The sequence below is a fragment of the Genypterus blacodes genome, unplaced genomic scaffold, assembly GCF_046128005.1.
Source record: "Genypterus blacodes isolate CSIRO-AG114 ecotype Tasmania unplaced genomic scaffold, CSIRO-AGI_Gbla_v1 ptg000002l_1, whole genome shotgun sequence".
NCBI lineage: Eukaryota > Metazoa > Chordata > Actinopteri > Ophidiiformes > Ophidiidae > Genypterus > Genypterus blacodes.
In genome coordinates this window covers 1,343,108-1,363,197 of record NW_027466816.1, presented here as the reverse complement: position 1 = coordinate 1,363,197, position 20,090 = coordinate 1,343,108, and the positions used below count along the sequence as shown (strand labels likewise).

General features: G+C 41.4%; 1 protein-coding gene across 8 annotated transcripts; it reads left to right on the top strand.

Moving 5' to 3' along the window:
- Positions 1-555: 555 nt before the first annotated feature.
- Positions 556-19,814, top strand: map4k2 (mitogen-activated protein kinase kinase kinase kinase 2). 8 transcript variants are annotated; one of them, XM_076149433.1, is made up of 33 exons: positions 556-656; positions 744-927; positions 4,507-4,564; positions 4,697-4,787; positions 5,520-5,584; positions 5,874-5,929; positions 6,057-6,104; positions 6,254-6,296; positions 6,548-6,620; positions 7,161-7,292; positions 7,559-7,621; positions 7,903-7,984; positions 8,381-8,497; positions 8,579-8,657; positions 10,129-10,187; positions 10,277-10,329; positions 10,994-11,032; positions 12,231-12,264; positions 12,533-12,698; positions 12,864-13,039; positions 13,594-13,635; positions 14,271-14,355; positions 14,458-14,537; positions 14,675-14,735; positions 14,836-14,959; positions 15,101-15,162; positions 15,253-15,356; positions 15,544-15,721; positions 16,190-16,258; positions 16,358-16,444; positions 16,529-16,599; positions 16,707-16,762; positions 17,776-19,814. In XM_076149433.1, exons 2-33 carry the CDS (start codon positions 835-837, stop codon positions 17,861-17,863), a joined length of 2,634 nt encoding a protein of 877 aa, XP_076005548.1. In that variant the 5' UTR covers positions 556-656; positions 744-834; the 3' UTR covers positions 17,864-19,814. The 8 variants fall into 8 exon arrangements, with proteins under 8 accessions (XP_076005548.1, XP_076005620.1, XP_076006000.1 ...); XM_076149505.1 differs by having other exon boundaries at positions 572-652; XM_076149885.1 differs by having other exon boundaries at positions 581-927; positions 10,280-10,329; positions 15,104-15,162.
- The last annotated feature ends 276 nt before the right edge of the window (positions 19,815-20,090 follow it).

The following is a 20,090-nucleotide window of genomic DNA, read 5'->3' as shown; positions in this document are numbered from 1 at the left end:
TTTACTGTTGAAATTAACAAAGATTTGACAATGGTTGTGATATTTTGAATCTCCTTTGTTAAAGGTTTGATCTGGCTAAAAAATCGGGAAAAAATCAGTTTAATTTGTTAGGTGCATTAAACATCAATTAAAGGAAGACAAGACAGAACTCACAGATCTTTCTAAACTGACTGGTTGGTTTGATGGCTGCAGTGACGTCATTGGACTAGACTAGTGGTAAGTAGCAGTCTTGTGTATGAAATAAAATCTAAACACCACAACAAAATCAACTCATCATGTCCTAAAATGACTCACCTTTGGATTTACGCTTAAAATCGTAGTGCCTGAGGTAACCAACAAAACACAATTTAACAAGAATACACATTGTAAAATGATTAATTTCGAACTTTAAAATGATTTTCCGACTTTCACAAGGTCTCCTGAAATTACGTCCTCTGTCAGGTTGCGTCCATAAGAGCCGTTATAGTAGAATCAGTATGCAAATTTACTCTGAACAGAAACTAAGTAACGGGCAGATTTGTTGGTTTTTCGCAGCGCGTTGTGCTCATGCGCGTCCTCATTCCTCTGTGACTGCGTCGAGAACGTCTCTGCCTGTGTGTGCGGGTGTCGGTTACGCGCACCAGCGTGTCAGTGAGGAACAGAGGAAGCCTGTGTGAGTGAGTGTGTGTTTATGTGTGTGCTTTTGCCCTTCGGATTAATTCGTTTGGAATGCGCTGATCACCAATCAGGTGTTCCGGTGTCAGCTCCTCCAGGTGATCAGCGGGTCCCTCTGCTGCTTTCTGCCGAACATTGGCAGCCTCAGTCGGGATGTGTGAGTAGAGTCCCGCTTACAGCATGGACCGGATCGGGGTCTCGTTCCTGGACCCCTTAGAGGACTACGAGTTAATCCAGCGGATCGGGTGCGGCACTTACGGAGATGTGTTCAAGGTGAGTGGGAACATTCCGATCATCATCAATTATTTTGCATAAAGAAGACCCGATTCGATCATTTACCTCGTGTCGTCATCAACGAGAAGAACACACGTTTTTATACACATAGCAGCATGTTGAATTGGTATTGTTTACACGAGTTAGATAAGAGACACCAAAATGAACTAAAGCAGTGGTTCTCACACCTGGGTATGTGGACCACTAGAGGTACTTGAAGAGCCCCAGGTGGTGACTCTGCAGAATCAAAACAGTTGAAACTTATGGAAGTGTTGTAATTGCTACACTTATTTGCAAATGAAATAGATTTAATTTGATAGGTTATGTTGAAAAAGATTAATCCTTTAAAATCCTTCCAAATATAATTATTCTGACTAATTATGAGCTGCTGGTTCTCCATGGAGTTACATCCAGTGGTATGTGCTTCAATCAGGCCTTTAGGTTTTGGACCTGTAACCCACGAGCATTGTTCCAGTCTGACCCAGTCAGCACTGAACAATCTTTGCTGTGAATGTTCCAGATTTTTTGTTGCAGCTCCTGATACAAATCATGTATTATGTGAGATGCTGACTGCCAGAACAAGCTCAGTTGAAGAAGAAATACGCAGACAGTGTACAAGTAGAATTTGTTTCCCTGCAGCCTAGAAGAGGTTCACGGCAGCGCTCAGTGGGCCGCTGACTTGCAAATGTTGGATTCACAAACTTAGATAAAAGCAGGCAAGGTCAGCTGAGGAAAAATGGACACAATAACAGGTGACCTTCATGATCACAGAGGAATGTTCTGATATGATGCAGCTTCAGCAAACCCAAACACTTTGGAGCAAAGTGTCTGAAGACTGAAGCTAAACCCCAGGTTTAACGCTGAATCTCCTGTTATGTTGGAGAGGATCTAGATGTCGAGTCAGACACGAGACACGTTGAGTCAATTGAGTCCACATAGGTGTGTGTCTTGCAGTGTTATTGGTTGTATGTATGAGTCTGAGTTGTAACTCTTCTAAGGAAAGGAATTTTCAATGATGGATGTGTTAATAGTTACACAGAAACAAAGTAAAGAAAGTAAAGAAAGAAAGAAAGAAAGAAAGAAAGAAAGAAAGAAAGAAAGAAAGAAAGTAAATCTCTCTTTAGATGTTAAAAGGTCTTTGTGTTTTTTGTTTCATTTCCTGAAAAGTTCACATTTAAGATAAGCAGGATCTTGACACCACAACTGCTAAAGTGGTACAAACACTCTGTCGCACTGCAGGATGCAGGAGGCGGCGGACGGCTGAGCTGCACAGGATGTTTGCGTCCTGACTCACACAGCAGACAGCCAGAAACCTCAACAGCTCTGTGCTTAAATCAAGCACAAGAACTACTGCAGACACTGAGGGAAAAAAATACTTCTTATTCTACTGAGCTCATCCTGGCAGTCAGCATCTCATATAATAGATGCATATCACACCCGCGGCACTCCCACTATTTACTATAAATGGTCAATGCAATTGAATTGATGCATATTTAAATGACTCAGCCTTGCACTTGCAATTCGAATGGCCACATCTGAATCCAAGACCAAAAGAAAAACTTCAATTTACGTACTTGTGCAAGGTGAAATTAGACATTTTGGGGGATTTTGTCGACTGTAGCAATGCGATAGCAAATAAAAAATTTAGTTAAATAATAATTCAGTTCTAACATAACTTAATAAACAACGTAATATAGTATAATGCACACTCTCCCCTCAACCATCCGCTTAATCTCTGGACTCTTAAAAAACTCCTCAAACATCATCTGACCACAGCTTACAAACCTGATTTCTGCTCCACCTCTCTCCTTGCTTCAGCTTGTTTCTGTTTTGTTTGATGCTTTTTTATGATGTTACCCTAGTGCAGGGGTCTCCAACCTTTATTCATAACATTAATCCACATGGCTGATTCTCCACCCAAACCAGCTGAATAAGCATCTTTTGTGTGAACATTTACAAAATGTTGTGCAGTCTGTTCTGATGTTAGTGAGATGACAGAGAGTGTGGTAATATGTTCATGAGGTATTAAAATAGTTTTGGAATGTTGGAATTCTGGTCGTTGAGCCGGCTTGTTCGCTAACGACACATCGCGCCCTGCTAGCAGCCGGAAAGTCCCGTGAAAAGTTGCTGTGGACTTTGGTGAAGTGGCGCTCCACAGACTCGTTCGCACCGCAAATGAGACACGCACACACTTGTCATTCCCATTCGTAATTTTTTTTAATTCCTAAAGAAAATTGTATATTTGTTGCCTTTTATCGGGGCTGTTTTCGGGCCGGTCATCCTCAAATCCGGCGTGTGCTTGCTAGCCGAATGTTACGGTGTCACGTAACCAAACTTGACAGCAGCGTCATTTGTTGGACTGACAGCTGATTGGTTTATAATCGTTATATGACAAAAGGGGGCGGGATGTCTGAATTTGATTGGATAGAAATTTAAACAGCTTTACCAAGTGACGATGTGTTGTCAAATGTGCGTATTCTTTGAACCTTTCGGCGAGCTACTCAGAAACGCTTGGTGAGCTACCGGTAGCTCGCGAGCGACGTCGTTGCAACCCCTGCTCTAAAATGTGCCTATGTAACGGTTATAAATGAGGCCCGTGATAATGTCTTATGCACATTTTAATCGTATACCTAGTCTGTTTGAACCTGGCAATTCTGTTTCATTGAAATCGGTTAAAGATTTTCAAAGCCTCCTGCTGAAAATAGAGGCAAGCCAAAATGAATGAAAACAAAATAGCTAACTGTAACTGAAAGTAAAAGTGTTAGAGAAGCTCTACCTGTTTTTCTAGATTGTTTTGACTTCTCTGGTTATTTCTGTACTTTACTTGTCCCCATTCACTGCACAAATGACGTCAGGCCACTTTGTGCATCCAACAAACCTGTCAGCCAATGGGACAAGTGGCTGAACAGCGCAGCTCGGTTGCGTCTACTTCCTGTTTTCTTTCCTGTTGAACCACAGAACTTCCTGTCACTGAGGTGATAGTAACATCTGTCACACAGACAGACCTGAAACAACACACACTCCAGCTTAACACACCACGGAAGGCAGGAAAAGAAAACATCGCTTTGATCATGCAACTAAGTGACTCCGAGTCTGAGATTTAACTGTAATCTGTTCTTACTGGAAACACTGCCGGTTAAAGAAGTAAATCTGATGTAGGGCCTCAACGTACCTCAATTTCACTCTCCCAGCATCATTGTTTACTTGCGCTGCTATACTTTGCTTACTTGAAGGATTCAAACATACAGTATATTCACAAGGGGGAAGATTCGAGGTAAAGATCAGGTTTTTGGCCCAAATTTTGGATCTGGGTGGAAAATATGAATGAATGCTGTAAATTAAAAAGAACAGATAATTAAGGGGACTTCCAGGCTCCATGAAAGAAAGACCATAACCAAGACTGGCCACTGAGTGGTGCTGTCTGCTCCACACTGGACCAGGCTGCCAAAAACCAGGAGAAATTCAGTAAAGACATTTAGTGTCACTGGTAAATCCGCCATTCAATCAACGACCTTACTGAAAAATCTGTATATTTACGTTATATATTTAACACATATTGCGGTCTTTTGTTCCATCCAGGCTCGCAACATCAGGACGTCTGAAATGACAGCGATCAAGATCGTCAAACTTGATCCTTGTAAGTAGAAAAAGGAAGACACACTGCAATGGTTGATTGATAACTCGTGAGCTTGGCCCATAGTGATCTGAGTAGAACTACAATCGGGGCTCCTTCCGTGCTGCATATAACGTGTAGCCTCTGTGTGTTCAGGTGATGACATCACATCCATCCAACAGGAGATCACGATGATGAAGGAGTGCAAGCACAAAAATATTGTGGCGTACTTCGGCAGCTACCACAGGTGCGGCATGATTCCCGCCTACACATCCACTGCACATGTGTGGAATTCCTGGGATTGTTGGTGGACTAAAAGATGCGGAATTTGACTTTTGTCTCCCCACAGTGCGGCTGGATTCCTCTCCCACTCGCTCTCGTTTTTAGCAAGATCAGTCGATCTTTAAGTATATGTGAGCCGTGCTGTGAAATTTAGTTCTCCTTGGCTTTATAGTTGCATGATATTAAATTAACTAAATTTCTAACTTTGATTTGATACTTACTGAGATCTGATGCAAAACTGAGGATATATTTCATTCTTCAAAGCAGGTCAACATAATTATCTTGCTATGTATATTTGTATAATTTAGAATCACATTTTCTTCAATAGTTACTTTGCTCGATAATGACAAAAGCTCGTATTGAGGTTGTAGAAAAGCTTTTAAGACTTTTTTTCAGTTTCAAAAAGTCAATAAAAGGGAAAATGGTGGCAACTGAGAAAAGACAAATGTACAGTAATAGTCTAATCCTCAGGTATGCAATCAGAATCCATACTGTGGATAATACTTGAATTAAATTAATACTTTTAAATTGATACTTTTCAGTACTTTTGACAGCCTTGTTTGTCATTTGTGTGGGTCCCGGTTTAGCCATTGACAAAGTCATTGACAAGCCTCATGATTCCTTGTGAACCTGCTGCAACTGTTTAGGTTGATGGTACAAATCCCTAAACAGCCTAATGAAAGTTTTGTCTCTCCAGAAACACCAAGCTGTGGATCTGTATGGAGTTCTGCGGTGGGGGCTCACTACAGGATATTTACCACGGTACAGATACATCATTCTCGTGTTTCCTTCACAACTGAATGTCTCAGTAACAATTTGAAGTAATACTAATACTTTATACTAGCTAAAATGAGAAATTCCTCCCGTCTCTTCAAAATATATTTCATTTTCACACTGTACTCTGTGCTTATCGTGTACTGGTTGAAACTCTTAGTTTTTCTCATCTCACTCGATATAAGACAGAGAGTAGTCATACAAACATTTCTAAAATGCTTCTGTGACATCATTGTCATCTGTTTTCTTTGCCTCCTCTGTGTGCGTGTCGTTACAGTGACGGGCCCGTTAAAGGAGAAACAGATTGCATATGTGTGCAGAGAAACTCTTCAGGTGAGAGGTTGAGGTGGGGATAATGGGTGGGGCTGGGGTGGCGGGGATGAAAAGAAAGAAGGTTGCTTTGCTGTTGTCTTGGTTATACATGTTGATCTTCATCTGATTGTGTTTTATGTTTTTCCAGGGTTTGTATCACCTGCACGAAACCGGCAAAATGCACAGAGACATAAAGGTACATACATGTATCTATTGTTGTTATCTTACTCTATGACTATGTACAATACTAAGTAATGCTACAAATACGATGATAATGTCAACATATACCTTCAAACTGTGTGTTTTCATATTTTCAACACCTATAGTTATGTGTGTGTTTTCCAGGGAGCCAACATCCTTTTGACGGAACGAGGAGATGTGAAGTTGGGTGAGTAGTGATCAAGTAATCTTCGTGACACACAAACACACACACACACACACACACACACACACAAACAAACAAACATACAAACACAACATATCTTTGATTCTCTCTGTATGGAGGATGATATAACAATACGACTGTTTATATTTATTTAACTGCCCCTGCTGCCTGCCTGTGACATGATGCTCTCTCTCTCTCTCTCTCTCTCTCTCTCTCTCTCTCCCTCTCTCTCTCTCTCTTTCTTGCACTATTAGCTGATTTTGGCGTGGCTGCAGAGATTAGCGCCTCCGTGGCCAAAAGGAAATCTTTCATAGGAACCCCCTACTGGTAAAATGAATATCTGCTCTCAGTCTGAACACTTTCAAATGCAAATTATAACTTTAAGGTAACAATTAAGGTAATAAATCTTAATTAAAAAAAAATCACGTTACCTAACTAGACCTGTAAAGGATTTACTCAGGTAATGTTGTTATATTCCATTTAGCTGTTCTGAACTTTCGTGTCAGTTTTTGTCTAAATCAGGTCATTCCTCATAAAGTTAGACACATTTTTACGGTCCTTTCCACATGGTTTCCACCAGGGCTTATCGAGCTTATCAATTTCTAGGACTGTGCTTATCAAACCGTGCCTGTAGCCTTTATTTTCCCATAACACAGAGATGTTAGTCAGTGTGTGCTTTTACTGAAGTTTAAATCCTATAGAGTAAAACAGTAAGAAAATGACTTCATATAAACAGTAGATTTTGTTTCATCATGATGAAGAATTCCATTCAATCTTAATTAAGTTTAAGGAAATTGTAATTAGTTCAGTATTCATTTGAGTACCATTGTATTTTTTCCTCCTCTTCTTCTGTGTAAATCTGTCCAGGATGGCACCAGAGGTGGCAGCTGTGGAGAAGAAAGGTGGCTACAACCATCTGTGTGATATCTGGGCCACTGGCATCACAGCCATTGAGCTGGCAGAACTCCAGCCGCCCATGTTTGACCTCCACCCCATGAGGCGAGTCAGCGCAGACAACCCAAACATGGATGTTTATTCCTATGCAAATCCAATGTACTTTAAATCACACCTTACATTTATTATTATTATATTTACATATGCTGAATCCTTAAAACAATTCAGGGCCAGAACTTCATAATACATTGAACATAGTGAAATACATATGCGTATGCAGAATTAAACAAATGTATGAAATGATATTTAATTGGTAGTGATGATTGATTTTGTTTCTGTTTCTGAATGTAAACTCTTATTAAACTGTTCAGAGCTCTGATGTTGATGTCTAAGAGCAACTTCCAGCCTCCACGACTGAAGGACAAAACCAAGTGGTGAGACACGTCTACTTGTATGTTTAATATCTCTTAAGTCAGGGGTTCCCAAAGTGGGGGGCGCATAGCTACTGCAGGGGGGGCGCAGTGCGGGTTCGGAAGAGGAGCGGTATGAATAAGTACCTCCCCAGGTAAATGAATGAGGCGATACTCGCTGCAGGAGAATGAGCAGCCATCGCGTATTATTTTATATCGCCTCGCCCCACGTTACACCGATCGGCTGTCCCGTATTGTTTTTTACCGTCTCCCCGGAGTATTAATTGAACTTTTTCCTCCTACAGGTCTGCAGGTTTTCAAAGCTTCGTGAAGATGGCCCTCATTAAAAACCCTCGGAAAAGGCCCTCAGCTGAGACTTTGCTGCAGGTAAACACATCATCACACCACCGTCTTATTACTTTGATTATGTTTACAGCCACTGGGCCTATAGTTTTACCAGCAGGACACAAACCTCAGCCCTGCCACTCTGCTTTGTGTCAGACATCACTTCAAATACCATAGCAGCTGCCCTTGCAACATCCACAAGATCCCAGGATCTGCGCCAAACACCACAGCATTAGTCCTAGCAACCACCCAGAACACCATAGCAACCACAGCAAAGACCTTAGCAACTGTCCTAGCATCTTCAATCATTATGGCAACTGCCCAAGCAGCAACTTAGCAGCCCCCTAACCACACACAAGTGAGGACACACTTGTGCAAGACTCACTGTTTTCTGCCGAAAACTGGCTAAGTGTTGTGTTGTGTGATTTGTTCGTCCAGCATCCGTTCGTGACCCAGCTGCTGACTCGTAACCTGGTGATCGAGCTGCTGGACACGGCGAGCAACCCTGAGCTGCACAGCAGCCACACCCACAGCATGGAGGACAGCGAGCTGGAGGTTAGTGCCTCCGAGAATCCAATGTGTTTGATAAAACTGCCCACATGTCGAAGGTTACATCCTGTTGTGTCACCTGAGCAGAATGGGGAAGTTGCTCCAGACAAGATTCAGTCAGCAGGGAAGCACCTGCCTGTAGAGAGGACGCTGTCTGAGGAACAATGTAAGGTCGGACACGCGCACACACACACACACACACATATTTATGCTTCAGGAAAAAGCCTTCCCTAACCTGTTACTTAGCTAGTAAATCAAATACAACCTCCAACAACTCCAAAGTGGAGGCCCGCTCATGCAAAGGAAATGCTGTGTGGAAATTTAATTTAATTTAATTTTATTTAATTTAATTTAATTTTATTTAATTTAATTTAATTTAATTTAATTTTATTTTATTTTATTTTATTTTATTTTATTTTATTTTATTTTATTTTATTTTATTTTATTTTATTTTATTTTATTTTATTTTATTTTATTTTGCTGCCTTGTTTTCATGGCCCTGGTTGCTGTGTTTTCTTGTGATATCTGGCCACCATGATCAGTATTTGTTGTGATGGGAGCAGCAGTACATTGGTGGTAATCATTGTCCGTAGCGGTTAAGCCCGCTGCAATGTGTCAGCTCATTGTGTGACACTGAACTGTTAAGAAAGGAAGCTGAGGTCAACACCAGGCTTATGTACAGTACAACGCAGAGCCCAGAGTGTGAATCCAGACATCATTCTTGAGTTTCAACGTCACAAGCAGCCCATTGATGGCGTGAATCACAGCCATGGCACTGTCCAGCACACACGAATGGCATGTTCTGACGCAGCCCCTCCGTCCCACATGTATGGACCAGGCGGCATGACTGAGGAGCAATTGTCCCGATTCATATCAGAGAGAGCAGGGGGGGGCTGTTCATTACTAGACAATGAAACCACTCTTCAGACAATGAAAGCACTCTTGAGCGAGTGCAACCAGCATACAGTGTATGTATACATGCATACAATCAGCCCTCGGCTGCATTTGTGCTGTTTGTTTAGTCATTACATACACAGTATTTACATGAACGCATAACTCTCAAATGTGTAATCAGATACTTAAGTATTCAAATTAAATGTAATATAATTTGTTCTTCCTTTCTGTGCCACTGTGCCGTTTTTCACATTACATTTCACACGATGGTTTCACTTTGTGGTTCCATACATTCATTTCCTCTCTCTGATTCTCTGTGGTTTCATAACAACCCAGCTTCTCTTATCAGCTGCAAACTATCAGTCGAAAACCTTCTTACATAAGCCCAAACAGGAACGAATAGTAATGAAATGTCAAGCGCATCTTAGGCAATCAAACATCACACTAAGTGTTGTTCAGGTTAGTGGGATTGTTATGCGTAACTCAAAACCATGGTGACTTTACAAACAAGCGGAAATCCACGTGGTGGAGCGATGCTTTTACTAACCATAACTGTCTGGTTTCCAAAGATGATAAGAGATTTGAGTTTGACTTGACAACATTATAAAAAAACATACACGACTTAACAAAAACTGGTATTTTTCACAATGTTCCAAAACATTTCAAGGGATCAAATACAGATTTTCACAACTGATGACTTTTCCAAGATTGTCAAAACCTTCACTTAACTCGTCTCCTTTCAGTCGACCAGGTCAAGTTCGGGCCCCCGCTGAGGAAAGTCACCGAGCCGTATCCAGATCTGGTAATGCACCTTTTCTGACATACCACACTGATATATGATCTATATTAACGTAAATATGACCACAGGTTCTGTCATGGTTTCCATCTCAGCAGGGCTCCTACGATGATGACTGGAGTCTGTCTGGGGATGAAGACAACTCGCCGTGAGTTAAATCCTCTCCTTTCCTTTCTCTCCTTGACTAGAAGGCAGCCAGTCCAGATGTCTGTTGCCACTATTGCAGAACCATACACACAAACGTACCGGAAGTGAAGAATTCCTCAGAATACTTTGTCTTTTAGTCTTTTTAGGGTTATGGGTCGCACAAAACCAAGAAAAAAGGATTACATTTCTCTGTTACATGATACCAAATGAGCAATTTTATGTGCGGAATAGGCGTGGGAAAAATAACGTCATCAGTATAGTATGATGCTTTTACAGCTGTCATATTCTGACAAATTCAATGTGAACCTGACTACAGCCTCACAAAATTCTGTCAGATGGACCTGAGCCTGACCACTAGGCAAGCTGGACAGGCTAGGCTCCACATCCTAATAGGAAAACAACTTCCGTACGTCGGTTTCCTTTCGATTCTAGTGAATTAGACCAGGGGTGGGGAGCCGATCCAGCCCGGCCGCGATTGGCCCGGCGGGCCGCATGTGCGCTTCCGAATTTCAAAGCGCTCTGTGTGTTCTGTCTACGGCCTGTAACTTCAACACCATTAGGCCCTCTTACACTTTGCAGGACGCGGCCTTTGTACTCGTACTCAGGTTGCGTCCTTTGAGGATGTGTCCATGACATGAGACACAGCTCAGGTCTTCCTGTTGCAGGAGCCTGTTGGAATGTGTGGAGGAAGCTCTGCAGCTCAGGTAGGCCACACCCACCAGCTCCACCCCCCTTAGCTCCACCCCCATTTCAATGTGATTAGCAGTGTGTGAATCTCAGCCAAGCCAAGTTATTCACCAGCAAGTTTACAAAATGTAATCGTCCAGAAAATAGGTATAATATTGTTTTTGTAGCATTTTGGCGTTCACATATCAAGTCTGCAGGTCTCTGAATGGATCCTTATCAATGTCACCAACCTGTCTAGACATTATTTCCCCGAAAATCATTACATTTCCTAAATTTGCTGGTGTATCACTTTCATATTATTGGTGTACATTCTCTCCTAATCCTGTCAAAGTTCTGCTGTGTTCTTCATCACTAGGTGTAGATCAAACCTGCTTGTTCTTATTGCTTCTTGTGCTTGTTTGTGGCGCCTCCCTGAGGTCAGATAGCAGAAATACAACACTGTGCTCATTTGTGTCATTGGGTTTGGAAACATTTGGATTCACATGATGACAGTGCAAACAATGATAGTAGACGCAGAGCCGTTGCCATGGTAAAGTCCAAAAATGATGCTTTTGATTTAGGAAACACTACATATATCAAACAGCAGGACAAATACATTTATCAGTGGTAACTGTAGACTGTAAACATAGCAAGAATTTTTGATTAGACCAACAAAAACGAAAATATCTGTCTGTATAGTTCAGTTGGAACAAGCAAGAACAATGTGTGGACTCCTGCGCTGTATTAATAATGATAAACTTGTCACACACTCACTAGTAATGTTAATAATCGTCCACGCCTTCTACGTTTCTCTTTGTTAAGTCACAAAAGCCATTCCCTACATTTCCCCAAAACGAGAAGTTTACTGCACACTGCCAACACGTGAATCCAACATAAGTATGACCACAAAAACTACTCCAAAGATTAATTTTGGACTTTATTATCAAAGTAGTAAATACGCATTTTAATACAAAAAAAGTAGAGACCATTGGAATTTCTATTATGATTTAAAATAAGTAAATACTATTTCTTGATTTTATTCTGAAGGTCAATTCAGTGTTTCATTTTCTCCTATGTGACTCAGGAGGCTCAATAATCTTCTGCATTTTTGTTTTTCTATATGTTGCTCAGCTTTATCGTCACGAGGATTGGTGATTGATTAGATATTTTGATAATTAGTCATCTGTCCAATCACTGATCGTCTGATCAGGGCTTTGTTGATCCTTTGTCTTTCAGGAGTTTAACCATCAGGAGGGCACCATCTACAGATGTGAGTCGCAGCTGAATAAATAAAAGACGTATTCATGTCCACCAAAGCCAAACATTTCGCTCTACATTGGCATGACAATCAAAACCTGCATCACTGTTCACATTCCACCTTTATAATCTGACTGGGTGACTTTAAAATCCTCCACATAGTAACTTGAAGGATCTTTCTCTTTATAAGTTTAGGAGATATTATTGGGACTCAATCATCAATAATCATCAATAATCATCATCAATCGTCAATAATCATTTTGTTCGTGTTGTGTTTCCAGGGTTGTAAAAGCAGCAGGAAGAGTGCATTGCTGAGTCCGTCCACTGCCTCTCTGCCGGCCTTCAGCTGTCTGGCCCAAAGCTCAGAGCACACTGACCCGCTGAGGCCGAGCTGCACACTGGGGCCCGACGCAGCCACCGTCACCTCCGACTGCAGCGCTAACTCAGGTACAAGGAGTTTTGACTATATATTTGTAATAGAAAACCACAAATTTTCATTGTTGCAACTTTATTCGTTAAAAACTTCTTATTCTATACAATAACCAAAGCAGTGAAAGGATTATTGTCATTTCCGTTTTACGTCATTTGGTGTTGCCTGATGTGTTTTGCCAGGTCTCGCCCGCTATTCAGCCACGCAGGACATCCGGCAGCGCTGCAGTGACCCCTGTCTGCCTGTTGGCGATGCTGCGGTGACCGAGAGGAAACATTGCTCCCCTAGCACATCCCCAAAAAGAGAGGCGCCTCTGTCGCCCGAGTGGAGCACCCTGAGGAAAAAGACAGAAGATTGTGTGCGTTCATTCAGACATTGTTATCTTTACATTGTGTTTGCTAACACATTAACCCGGTCTGATGTGGTTTTGAGCCGTTGAAGCCCCACTGCAGTTACTGAAATAAGCTTGAATTCATATTTGGCATAATTTTCCCTCTTCCTTACCTAAATGCAGTAGCGGAACTCTTGTTTACTCTAAGCCCGCATGTCCATTTACAATATATTAACATCTGACAGCCTGATGGTAACAGGATGTTTTACATGCCATAGGCATTTGATTCACTCTAAGCTCGGTTTTGCCCCCTGGTGGAAAGTGTGTTGAAAGGAACGTTGCTCAAACTTTGTAAGGAAAGGATTGATTGACCAAAAACACTCCTAAACACACCTAAACAGAACTTCGAAAAATCTGAATTAAGATCACAAAATGTATCTTACTTATACATTCATAGATCATATTTTCACTGCAGTGGGCCTTTGATGTGTGTGTGTGTGAGAGAGGCGAAATCTGAACAAAGCTGATTTTCATCAAACCTTTTGTTTTGTTTTTTGTACGTGTAACCTTTTAATGTCTAGAGAGCTGCTTGTCATGGACTTCCTCCTACCCCTCAAGTCCATGTAAGTGTGACATCTAACAGCATGTAACATCAAACAAACACTGATTAATCACTACATACACATCGTGCATGCTAAAAAAAATTGCACACCAGATGTGTGGAAAATGCTTCATATCGAATGATGGCTAGCATCAATCAGTGGACGTTTACAAGACTTGCTTTGGTTCAAGAAGGTTCTTGGTTCAAATCCTGTACCCTCCCCGGTCCCTTCAGAGTTGAGTTTGCATGTTTGTTTCCTCTGGGGGCTTCACCTTCGCCTCCACCGTCAAACACGGACGGTGAGGGGGAAATCACTCCTGTCATTGCCCTTGAGCAAGGCACAAGGCTGTAGAGATGATCTGCGTCTCCATGTGTGATCTGATGCATTTAAGATACATTTAAGAGACCAACGGTACAAGTGACAAATTTTGACTTTTATATATACATTGTCCAAATCAGTACTTATTTATACATTTATATATTATGTTTATGTTATTTGTATTCAAGTCTATTGATGCTTATATTTACTCCTCTTTATCCTTCATATTTTTGTGTTCTATCCTTAACATTTTTAACATTATGTGAAGCCTGTAGATGTTCATTCCTTCAGCATACAGTGTGTGTATCACTGATCACTCTACGCTCTGGCCTGTGTAGATGGGAGCCTGCTTTTCCAAAGTCTTCAATGGTTGTCCTCTTCAAATCCACTGTGCTGTCACCTGGATTTTACCCAAGACGAGAGGTGAGGTGGTGTTTTATTCCAAACATAGACAACCATTGTTTGTTATCTTGTACATGCGTTTTGTGCAACATACAGTGAAAACTTTTGATTTTGCCATATTAGATCAGTACCTTATTCTGGGTGCAGAGGAGGGCATCTACACACTCAACCTCAATGAACTTCATGAAGATACACTAGAAAAAGTAAGAGGACAAAACCACAATATGAAATGATCACTTCCACTAAGGACTTTCACCTTGTTTAGTGTCTGTGTGTGTATGTGTTAGCAAGATCTGTTATTACGTATGATGAGTTCACACTGTTTGTGTTCCTCCCACAGTTGCTCCCTCAGCGATGTACGTGGCTGTATGTGATGAACAACGTGTTGATGTCTGTATCAGGTAATCAGGTGATCTGCTCAGGCTGATGTCTTTTGTACCTGCCGCAGGTTTTCCTTCGCTCTAACGAGTTGTTGTTGTTGTGTTGATGTTCCTCCTGCAGGAAAGTCATCCCAGCTTTATTCCCACAGTCTGGCTGCTCTGTTTGAGCAGAGAGGACATGTGCAGAAGAGACATGGCAGCCTGTCGCTCAGCACCAACCGCTTCACAGAGAGGATAAATTCCAGGTATGCCACCACGTCACAGCCCCGCCTTAATCTTTGCTTTGTTCTGTACTTGTTGGTAGTTGGCAAAGCAGCTTTTGGTGCCTTGCTCCTACCTACAGGTTGGGGCAGGAGTCTTACTTTGGTTTATTTTCCCTTCCTCAGCAGAAAGTTTGCAGTTTCTGTGAAGATTCCTGACACTAAAGGCTGCAGGAGGTGCAGTGTGGGTAAGTGATGCATAATGAGCACTAGCAGCACTCTCTCTCTCATGTCTGCTCTCTCGCATCTTAACAGCGGGCTTCTCTCATTTCTCTCAGCCAGAAACCCATACACGGACAGTACGTTCCTCTGTGGCGCTGTTCCATCTGGCCTAGTTTTATTGTTATGGTATGAACCTTTGCAGAAGTTCATGCAGCTTAAGGTTTGTACTTTTACTTTATGGTTTGTGTAAGAGATAAATCTTGTTACAGTTCATTTCATACACGATCATGAATCTGTAACCTGAAACACCACAAGTTAGAAACTCTGATTTCATCGACTTCCCAAATTCTGTATTGATCTTATGATCACATATAATGAGACACTTCCTCTCTCTGTTTGGCTGACAGCACATCACAATGAGCCTCCCTGACTCTCTCCAAGTGTTTGAGCTGCTGGTGTTGGTGACAGATGAGTTTCCACAGCTTTGCGTCGGTGTCAGGGACGGCAGCAACGGAAAACCTGCAACCAACCAACAGCTAAAGTTTGACATTATAGAGCTGAACGGCTCGCCAATTTCAGTTCCAGGTAGGATGTGAGTGGTTGCTGCCTGTTTAAACCTGTCTGTCCACAGAGCTCATATTTTTATAAATTATGGGCTACAAATATAGATTTATCTTCACCTGTACGCAAGTTTGAGTTGGCTATTGTGTTTCTCCACTCCAAATATTAACCTCGGAACTGGATCTGGTACCTAGATTTTGATCCAATTTTTCCTGACTGATGTTCTCTGATGTAAAAACCATATCCCAGACTGTCCACTGAGCGGTGCTGTAGCACTGGGCATCTGGAAGGGCTAGTGAGCGGGCTAGTTACTTTACTTACCAAGGTACTGGGTCATCTTGGGCCTATGTGGTTAACAATATGGTTAATTCAATCCATAAATACAACTCACTCTCCATTTTTGCCGAAGTAGCGAAGAAAATTCCTATTGTAACATTCAAGTAAAGTTAATTTTGCTGGCTTGCTCTTTGATTTGTGTCTCCGCCCCTGCAGATCGTGGACTGCTAAGAGCCATGCAGGTAACCCAGCTGGACAGAGACACTGTTCTGATCGCATTAGAAAGTAAGTAACTTAAATTTCATGAATAGTTATGAATCTACAAACCCTTTCTCATGCTGATGAACAACATCTCTCTTCGTCACCTTAATGCTCGTTGGACAGAAACTGTAAAGATTGTGAACCTGCAGGGGCTTCCATCCAAAGAGCTAGCAGCTGAAATGGTCTTCGACTTCCCCATTGAAACGCTAGGTGCGAACCGCGTCCACGACAAACATATTTCAACGCAGCACACGTGGCTGCTGACAGTTTGAGTCACATGTGGTGTTTTGGTAGTTTGCTTACAGGACAGCGTTCTGGCTTTCTGGAAACACGGCCTGAAGGGAAGGAGTTTCCATTCAGATGAGGTGATGATCGCCATCTGGTGTTCAAGCATATTACTCATCCTCTCAAATATATTTCTGCATGATGGATGGTGATACAATAATCAGTTGCTTGTGTATTGTGTATGCAGGTAACACAGGAGATCACAGATGAGACCAGAGCATTTCGAGTTCTAGGAACAAACAGGTAAGCTACATGGATCAGTGTGTTGTATACACTGTACCAGCAACAGTGGCGCCTCCCGAAATTTTTCATAGGGGGGGCCAGATGTGGGGGGGGGGGACAAATAATCTAATTACTGCAGAAGGTGATTGATCTACTGACCTGTTTGTTTATGAAATCAGTGGTAAAGCAAAATAGTTCGAGTGTAGGCAGATATTCACAAAGTTGTTAGCCGACACGCTGTTTTGTGTGTTTCGGAGAGGTCACTCTCCATGTCAATGTTAATTCTTGTTTATTTCAAATTAGCGTTCTCGTTAGTGTTCTCAATAGCGGGCAACAGAAAGTAGCAACTCCCCTCTCACTCACTCTCCAATACAATTCCAAACAAAAAGCGACCCACAAACAGGTGCAAATGATCATTCATCACTGCTAAGTCTGTGACACACACACGTATACACACTCACACAGACACACAATCACACAGACGCACGCCCACATGGACACGCAATCACACAGACACTAAAGCTTGGCTTTAGTTCTATCCTGGTTACCCTGGAAACACTGCAATATCAGCCTGAACTGTTGTTTTCGATGGGGACGGCCCCAAGTACCGTTTAGTCAGTAAGGGTTTTAGTAATTGCTGTTTATTCCCTAATGAATATGCAGTTATTGAAGCCACACATTTACAGCCAATACTCAGGGGATAAGTGAAGTTTCAAACATCAACATCAACATCAATAATGTGGCACAAATGAACTACATGTGTTGTGTGTGATTACATGCTCAACACATCATCCAAACATTTATTGCACAAACTCACTTTCAGAATAAACTCCAACATGTTAACCGATGACCCTTTAATAACATAATATAATAGTTAATCGTTGACAAAGGCTCACCTTCAAATAAGCATCGTCTCAAAAATACAAGGTGATCTCAGAGTGATAAATGAGTATTTGATATATATGGAGACCAGCTCTGTTTGAAAAATGGCTGCTTTTTTTCTTGTTCCTGTTTGTCCTTTATTTGTGGACTAGGGACATCATCCTTCAGAGCACGCCGACACACGACCCCTCAGCCCTGAGTAACCTCTACATCCTGACCGGCCATGAAAGCAGCTATTGAAAGGAACAGCTGAACCTGCAACGTCAGAGGGATCTGCACATTTACAACCTGGTGTGAACAACTGACACCAGCATCACCTGATCTCAAACTCTCTGCTGTGTATGAGAGGAGCCGATACGGGATCCGGTGTCTCTGCCTGTACTGTATGACCTCTGGAAGGGTGTGTCAGAAAAAGACTCGCTAAACTGCTGAGTGAGTTTCTAATTTGTGGGTGTTCTATTTAACGCTGGCAAAGGCAGGATTTACTCTTACCAGTCCGAAACACAATGTGACTGCAACACAGAAGAGTGTCAGAAGAGTGGACAGAGCATTTGTAACGCTGTCCGTAGGTTTAGGACAACTGGCAAGGCTCAGTGTGTCAAACAGAGCTTGACCCAGCATGTATTTTAACATTGGGTGGACCTGAACCCTACCAGTCGGCAACCGGAGAAAACTGACAAAATGGAGTCTATGTTTGAAGTTGAAGCCAACCAATGCCCGATGTGAATCTTAAAAATTATGTCGAGTCTAGTCGAGTCCTGTCAGGTTCGTACAGTCACGTGCCAAATTACTTTTGTGAATTCTTTGTAGGCATTAATAGGTCCTGATAGAAACTATGGTCTCAACACAGTACTTAAAAGGGTGAAAAAACAATAATGTATTGATTGAAGTCCAAGTGAGAAAAATTTCTATTTAGACCTGTTCTGGAGTATAAGGAGTTTTCCTCCACACACAAAGTCACCAAGCTGACTGCAAAGCTCAAAGCCATTTTCATAATTGTTTTTTTTACCAGCAGCACAGGTCTCCACTGGACTCCGCTCCTCCCACCATGACCTGTGCCCCGATTGGACACAATGTGAAGTTACACAACATGTACTGTTTATATGAACATACTCCTAGCTTCATTGTAGATGAATAGTAATGTGTACTCAAGAATCAACATAATGAAAAAGCATTCAAATACTCCAGTATTTGAGTTTATCTGCCTGACTCGGCCAGATTGACCAGCGACCATAAACCATTATATAGATCTTATCATTTTCCCAGACAAGAATTGTATAAAAATATGAGTAAAAACTGATAACTTCCTTTGTTTCCGACTGGATAGCATGATGAGGAGTCAACAAGTCAAAGCAGCTTTGCAATTGGTTAATAACATGAAATGTGTAACCTCATCAAAGTTCCATGTGAACACACTAATTTACTGTACTTGCTGTGTAACAAAATCTTTATGATTACATCCAGTTGAATTACATTTTTGGACATGAAAATAAATTATGTAATTTCTCTAATCTAAAACTCAAGAAAACTGCAAGAATTAATGTCAGTGATTCTTAAAATGTTAACTCTTACATCGAAACATCATAGAATGTCCTAAAGATGTTAATGTTATAAATGTGTCTGACTACAAAGGGATTGTGACTCTCATGTGATAATGTATTAATGGAAAATGTACTGATGGATATAACATGTTCAGTCTGTGCCACCGTGTTGATGGAAGCTCGCTTGAGTTTCTGGTTTTCCGTAGATTTCCATATCGTCACCCTCTTAAAATAATTGCCTAAGTAATTTTTTTATCAAAACCTCTGGTAAAATTGCCCACATCCTCAGTTAAACAGATCGTGCCATTCTACACATGATTAAAATTGTTAGTAAAAATCATATATTCAACAAGTGGTTCAGTTTTTTGTGTTTCCTGAAAAATCTGAAAAAATGACTTAGGCGATTATTTTAAGAAGGCGTCGATATGCAGCAGCTTATGTACAGAATAACCTAAAGCAGCATTGTTCACAATAACTCAACGTGGTGATGCCAAAGCGCACTTTGGTTGCGGTAAAGCTACGTTCACTGGTGTAGCGCCCCCCTATGTACAATATGGGCCGCTGCTTTGTGTCATAACATCATCAGGGAGTGAACCTAGGAATCAATTCCATCGCTCCGTGTTTGATTAAAATTTGAATTCCTTTGCCAATGTTGTGTGCCATGATTTATTAAGAGAAAGAGGAACTGCAAAGGAAACGCTTTTCCCTGCAAGAAACTTGAAATATACATAAACGTGTAGGCAAGAGGCATTTTGTTTTTTCTTGTTACAATGTATATAATACTTCCGTAGGCTTTTACAGCATAAGGGGAATGTAACATTGTAGAATAAGCTTTCTATATCCTCCTCAGCTGGTGTACACATCCGATCTTGGCAAAATACATTTATTCTACATTTCTGAACACAAAATAGAACATAGAAAATAGA